Source organism: Monoraphidium neglectum (genome assembly GCF_000611645.1).
Source record: "Monoraphidium neglectum strain SAG 48.87 unplaced genomic scaffold scaffold03235, whole genome shotgun sequence".
Lineage (NCBI taxonomy): Eukaryota > Viridiplantae > Chlorophyta > Chlorophyceae > Sphaeropleales > Selenastraceae > Monoraphidium > Monoraphidium neglectum.
In genome coordinates this window covers 1-6,894 of record NW_014010393.1, presented here as the reverse complement: position 1 = coordinate 6,894, position 6,894 = coordinate 1, and the positions used below count along the sequence as shown (strand labels likewise).

At 62.5% G+C, this 6,894-nt stretch overlaps 2 protein-coding genes across 2 annotated transcripts; both read right to left on the bottom strand.

The window, feature by feature from the left end:
• Positions 1–222: 222 nt before the first annotated feature.
• MNEG_12419 (hypothetical protein) lies at positions 223–1,000 on the bottom strand (the record flags this gene model as incomplete). Its single annotated transcript, XM_014039110.1, has 3 exons — positions 223–423; positions 660–765; positions 987–1,000. Coding segments are annotated over 3 exons (321 nt in total), but the record flags the coding sequence as incomplete, so codon positions are not given.
• A 5,146-nt stretch (positions 1,001–6,146) lies between these two features.
• Positions 6,147–6,503, bottom strand: MNEG_12418 (hypothetical protein; the record flags this gene model as incomplete). The annotated part of the gene is made up of 1 exon (XM_014039109.1): positions 6,147–6,503. One exon carries the CDS (start codon positions 6,501–6,503, stop codon positions 6,147–6,149), a length of 357 nt encoding a protein of 118 aa, XP_013894563.1.
• Positions 6,504–6,894: the final 391 nt, after the last annotated feature.

Genomic DNA, 6,894 nt, shown 5'->3' with positions numbered 1-6,894 from the left:
CCCCCGCGCGCCGCGGCGGCGCCGGCGGCAGAGTGCAGGGCGGCACAGCCGCTCTAGGGGCCCCCACGCTTGTCAAAATCACCAGTAATTTAATGGCCCCGTGTAAACACGCCATTGAAACCAGCCGCAAAGCTCATTGATTCACAAGAACCCGCTGCCAACCCTCGTTTTCATCCGGTCCCAGAAATGTCCAGTCAACCAGCAGCGCCCCCAGCCGCGCACCATGATGTGCTTGTAGCAGTCGAACTTGACCTTCTGCTGCAGGTTGGAGCCCGCGTGGCGCAGCACGTTGTCAACGCCGTTGGACATCAGCTGGCAGCCGGTGCTGTTGTTCTCGCCCTGGGGGCAGTAGAGCGCGCCGGAGCCGGGGGCGAAGAGGGGCACCTCCTGCTTGGCGATGCACTTGACCTCGGACTTGTGGTCCTGGGGGGAGGGTTTGACAGGGGGGGATTGCGGGGATGTCAGCCGATGGTTGTGCAGGGCCGCGGCTGGGGCGTGCGATTTGGCAGCAGCGGCGGGGTGGTCCCGTTTTTAGGGAATGGGCAGCGTCGTGCTGTGTGAGCGCGAAAGCTGGGGCGCGAAGTAGGAATGCCGGGGCCGGCGTCGCTTTCGGCGGTGGGTGGCGGAGTGAGCGGGGGGCGGCGGGCCTGGCGGCGCACCTTGGCCTTGGCGGCCTCGATGGTCGCCTTCTCGTCGACCTCGGCGGTGGGCGCAGCTGTCGCCACAGCCGCCAGCAGCAGCACGGCCGCGGCCAGGCCGAAAGCCCTGCGGGGCGAGAGAAGGCAGGAGCAGCGGGCGGGGAGGGGGGGTGGTGCGTCTGCATGCTCCGCGGCTGGCAACTGCCGTTTGGGGGTTGCATCAGGGCATCAGGCCAGGCCTGGCCGCTGCTGCCGCTGGCCTGGCTGGAGACGTGCGAGCGAGACCATGCGTTTGAGCGTCCACGCCACGCCGATCGAAGACGCTCAAATACGTTTGTGCCTGCGCACCTGGAGATAGCCATGTTTCAGGCCGGTTGGGACGACAGAGGGTCGTCAAATGGGTTTAAGAATCAGAAAAATAATGGAGAATGATTAGCTTGGGAATAGATTTATCGGGGGCTGCTCAAAGAGGCCGGTAACTTCGGGCGCGCGGCCTGCAATCACTAATCGAAACCTCCTGCGCAAGCACAACGCGGGCAGCGTTTGTAATACATGCTACAGGCGATAAATGCCCAGAAATTGCTGTAACAAACACGTAATGGCGCGTCTGAGGGCAGTTGCGGGCGCTGCTCTGCTGCAGCCGCGCATGGCAGACATGCTGACCCAACCAGCCCCTGCTGGTGCCCTGACCAAAGCACCTGACGTCGCAGGCCCGCATGCTACGCCGCAGCCCGCTGTTGACCAAACAGAAACGTGCGGCCGTGTCAACTTCGAGCAGCCCAGAGCCGTAAGCGCACGCAGTCGCTACCAAACGCTGCGCAAGCTGACCATCAAATGCCCTGCAGCGGCGCCCACCAAAGCATCCACATGGTTTCGTGAGCTCTTACACGATCACGTTGTTGGGAACAGCGCCCTCAAGGCCGTCGCCTCCGCCGCCATCTCATCAGTTGTGCGCGGTCTCCGCTCGACGTCCAGGTCCAGCTTCTGGGCAGCTGCCACAGGCGCCCCCGCGCCTCCCGCTGCCGCCGCCGCGCCCGTGCTTGTGCCGCCGCTGTCAGATTTGGCGTCTTCGTGGCTGCGTGAAGGGGGGGGGGGTCGTGCCGTGCCGCTGGGGGCAGGGATGCTGCAGGGCGCTTGGCCAGCGGCGGCCCCCGGATATTATGATCCACGTTGTGCTGAACAAGACCTGTGTGCGCCGTTTGGCGCTGCACCCTCTCGAATTCATGTTTTTGCTGTTCGCAAGCTCGCTCACCGCCGAGTGTCACGCCTTGCACCGTTTGCCCGTGCACCCCCACCCATTCCCACCACCACGCATAATGGTCCCTGGCCGTTAGCCGGCCCTGCCGTCCCCCACAGGCCAGAACAAATCGCTTGCAACGCCCACCTGGCCCTGTCGCGCGCCATGGCTGACTCCTGATCTTCTATGGCGTCGTAGACCTCGTCGTTTTTGGCAAAATCCCCCGGCCGCCGCGGCAGCACGTGCACGTGAACGTGCGGCACCTGCGCGCAGTACGTCAGGGATGCATCAATCGCGACGGCAGAGGTCAAAAGCCGGGACGGGTAAGGGCCCGTGGGAGGCTGCCTGCAACAGCCTTTTTAGGCTTGAAAGGTCAAGCGTGCTGTATCAGCAGCCCCGCCACGTGTCCAGCCGTTGGACGCCGCAGCGGCGTGTGGGGTGCAGCGTCATTCTTCCAGTGTCGGCGGTCGAGGCCGCCCTGCGCACCGTCTGCCCGGCTGCCGCTCCGTCCTGGATGGCAAGAGTTGTCGCCACCGCGCCATAATGGGGCTCCAGCGTTGACGCGACACGCTGCAGGGGACGATCAAGGGGCGGAGCGGGGGCCGGGAGCGTCGGGGCTTGCAGTTGGGGGGCATGGCGCGCTGGCTGCCAGCAATCCGGCTCACACTCTCGCATTGATGGCACGCGGATAAGCGCTCTCAATCAAAGTGGGTGCACAGGCGGGCGCTATGCGCCCTTCAACAGGGTTGAATTAAAGCACGCATGATACAAGGGCGACATGGTGCGTGATCCGGTGCGGGGCTCTCATTAGTCACCTGTGCGAGGATCATGACGTCAGCCACCTCATCCGGTGACAGGTCAGCAAACCGCTTTGCAACGCGGACAGGGCTGACCAAGACGTGGCCTGCATGACACAGCAAATACGAGGCGCAGGCGCGTGTGCTTCGGGCCCATGTTGAGCTTTGTGGTCGCGTGTGACGACAGGACAGCTGGCGACGCCTGCCTTTGCCGCGCAATGCGCTTCATCGCCGCAGCCGAGCCCCTGCCATGAGTCACATGGCCGGGTGTGGCGCCTGGCTGCAGGCGTCTTCAACTGGCTGGTTTCAGCAAGCCTCGGGGCTGCGACACCTCCTGAGCAGGGATCAAAGCGCCTGCCCCATATGCGCGTTCTCGAGCTCTTGCGCTGCCGACGATTTCCACGCCCCGGCATCCCAAAACACCCAAGGCCTGGTGCTCATCACGCGTGCATGTTGATGCCCATGCACATGCGCACGCACTGCCACGCGGCTCACCAGGCACAAGCGGTTTCAAATTGACGAAAGCGTATGACAGCTGCGTCCGCGCAAACACTTCACTGGCGCCTATCGGCCATGGGCCGAATGTGTACTGCGAAATTTCCATGTGCGAGGTGCTATGTATGATGTGAGCCACAACGGTGATTGCTTCGCCCCATAATCAAGCAGCAAAGTAGCGGCACCGCAGCGCAAGCGGCATCACCGCAGTGGTGGCGACGACCGTCGGAGTTGCACCTGCTGCTCCGCGTCACATGGTAGCAATGCAAACGATGAAGCCATGGCACAGTTCCTTGGCCGATGCGGAGCAATCCTAAAGGCGGATCGCTGGAGAAAGTGAAGCATACGGCGAGCTCTATCACGCCGCAGCCAAAGTGTCACAAGCTTTGCTAATGCTGATTGTCTGCGGGTGCTTGGTTGTGCGCTAACGCTTTCCCTCTGCAGATCTGGATCCTACTTATATTTGAGTGACGCAGGCTACCGTATGTTGGACAGAATATCTTCATGCAGCTCTACAAACAGCTTAATACCGTATGGGCTATGACAACACACAGCTGTTGGGCGTGGCCATTTTCACTGCTGACACAAACACCTGACTCGACCTGGACTCGACTGATCAACGGTGCGACTGGTGTGCTGGTCAAGGATGCCGTGGGTGCGCTGGTGATCCAGCTGCATAGAGGTGCGTGTCATGTGCGTCAACAGCCCCAGCACCATGGAGTTTGCTTGGTGCCCTCGCCGTCACCCTGCCATCCGAGGCAGCGGCCGTGACACCTGGGCCACAGCACATGGTCACCCTAAGCACAACTCTGTGATGCGCCTGTCATCCTGCTGGCTAGTCAGGGTCACCTCCAGGCCTCAGCGCAAACAATGACATTACGAGGTGCTGCGGCCAGCCCTACTCCTCCCAAACAAGGACTCAGATTATACAACGTGTTACAGTACTGTGTTTGCTGTTGTGAGGGGACTGCACAGCCCCAAAGCAATGTTTAGGTCATGGTTGATAGTTGTGTTTATGAGAAGGTTTGGTGGGCAAAGTCAGCAAGTAAGCGAATCCTGCACAAACACTCATGAGGTCATGACTGAGCAGCATGCTCCGGAAGGGCTGCAAAAATCGGATGACGCGCCCCACAAGAAGCCTACGAAAATCGCAAGAATGACACGCAGCCAACCGCGTGCGTGGCCGCGCATGCGCAAGCCGGAATTCAACTCAAACACAGACCAGGGGCGGGGTAACAATCGGCTGCCGCGTCGCCCGCGCACCCTGCTACCCCTCAGGCTGCCTTGCAAACGACCCAAAGGGACTGTGCGTGCCTGCCCTGAAGACCTCAAAAGCCACATCATCGCAAGCGCTTGATCAGAGATCATGGTTGATGAACACTGGCAAGTAGTACAGAGCAAATGTGCACCCCAGCAGCGCCGGGGCGGCACGTGCAGAGCTGAGATGAAAGCGAACATCCCGACCTGTGCCACCCAGCAGGGGCGATCCTGATCGTCTCAAAGCTTGTACAGGTGTTCCCTTGATTGGTAAGCAGCTAGGGGGCCAGCAATCCTCCGCAGCAACCTCCTTGTTGTGCGGGAGGAAGATCACCAGGTTGTTTCAGGAGGTTACAAGGGTGCCGACGTTCGCGCAAGGCTGCGCGCCGGCGCTGTGGCCAGTTTATTTGGGACAGCCAGCTTGCCTGGCCGCCCTGCCAGGGTGCCATGAGAGCGGCAGTGCTTCAAAAGAGTTCATGACCAGTACTTGGGACCGATGAGGAAGGGATTGGTTGCCCAATCAGCGCTTGATCGTCAGGCAAGGGCCTGAGGTCACGTGGAAGTGTTGGATTCGGGCGGTCGCGCACAGCTGCAGCCCCCCGCCCGCCCCCGGTTTGATCCCCACCAACTTTCGCTCAGGCTCCGCTGCATACGCGCATGGGCGGGCAAGGTTGCCTGCCTGGGCAATGCAATACATCAGTATGACACCGACGCCTATGCCTTCCTGAAAACGCCATCCAGTGCATGGAACTGATGACGGAGAAAGTAGGAGCCGCGGAAGTTTTGGGGCGGCACATGCGGCGCCCAAGGTAAAAGCGCCAAAGCGGACTGGGGGCCGAGCCGCGCTTGGCAGCGGCACCGCCCCCACTCCTAGATGGCCGCGGCTGCCCCGCAGGCTCCAATGCAAACCATGTAAAGGGCGTCAGGTTTGCCAGCCCACAAGTGCAAGGATCCAAGGGGAAGGGAAGTTTTCGGGCGGCACATGCACAGCCCAAGGAAAAAGCGGCAAAGTTGAGTGGGGGCCGACCGCGCTTGGCAGCAGCCCCGCCCCCACTCCTTGCCACGGCTGCCCCGCAGGCTCCAATGCAAACCAAGTAAAGGGCGTCAGGTTTGCCAGCCCACAAGTGCAAGGATCCAAGGGGAGGGGAAGTTTTCGGGCGGCACATGCACAGCCAAGGTAAAAGCGGCAAAGTTGAGTGGGGGCCGACCGCGCTTGGCAGCAGCCCCGCCCCCACTCCTTGCCACGGCTGCCCCGCAGGCTCCAATGCAAACCATTCAAGGGCGGCAGTTTTGCCTGCCCACAAGTGCAACAATCCAAGGGGCGGCAGGCTTGCCAGCCCGCAAGGTAAAGGGCTTAGTCAGGGATCACCTCAAGTGCTTCGAACTTGATAAGAAAGCAAGGTAGGAGTAAGGAAGGGAGCGTGCGCCCCAACAGCACTGGTGCATCGCGCAGGAAGCTCAAAGGTAATGCGGCGCCGCACAACAGGGCGGGGCAGCGGCTGAATCCTGCAGCTCGTGCTCATGCTTGCCCAAAAGATATGACCATTCCAGTCGGTGCATCTCCAGAAAGAATCACCAGTGCTGGCAATAGATGAGAAAGAGAGTGCAAGGCCCCACAGACCTCGTTTGTTATGTGACGAACTTGTGACAACTCATGTGGGGGTCAAGCGTATCGGGGTGTCACAGCAGTCAGTAAAGGACTGCAAGTGATGGGCATTGCCGTCAGTACACCGCAGGCGCACGCATGCAGAAGGCGCCCTTGAGAGCCGCGGCCGCCCGGCCGGCCTCCTTGCGCAGCTTGTGAGCCGCGCCCTGAACGCGCTCCGCGGGCGTGCGCATGTCACGGCCGCCGCGGCCGCCGCAGGGGCGCTTGGCGCCGGCGTTCTTAATCAGGAACTGCTTGCCGCTGGCGGCATTGTTGTTGCTCATCAGAGTGACCACGGCAATCACGGCCGCCGCGTCCGCCTCGCAGCCGGAGGCGGCGTCGAGCGCCGCGCTCGCGTCGCCGCGCGCGCCGCTGCAGCTCACATCGCCAGTGCTGCGGAGCGTGGCCCCGCTTGAGACAGCGCAGGGCTTCATGGCGCCCGCCACGGGGGCGGCGATGCTGGCGCCCGAGCAGCTGCCACTGCCGCACTCGGCGGCAAAGAGCGCAGCCACGGCGGCGCACGGCAGCTTGCTGGTGGCGTTGGGGCTGACACTGCGGCTGCTGGCGCGGCTGGGGGCGCGAGGCTCCCCGCAGCCCTCCACGACCGTCTTGATCTGTGCGTCGCCATTGGTCTCTGGCGCGGCGCCGACTGACCCATCGTCCAGGCTGAGCCGCGGCGACACCGGCAGCGAGCCCAGGAGCTCCGCACTCAAGGCGTGCTCGAAGCCGCCCTCGTCCCCACTGCAGACGCTGCTGGCGCGGCTGGTGCCGCACAGACTGCTGCCCCAGCTGACCTGCTCCGCCACCGCCGCCGCGGCGGCCACC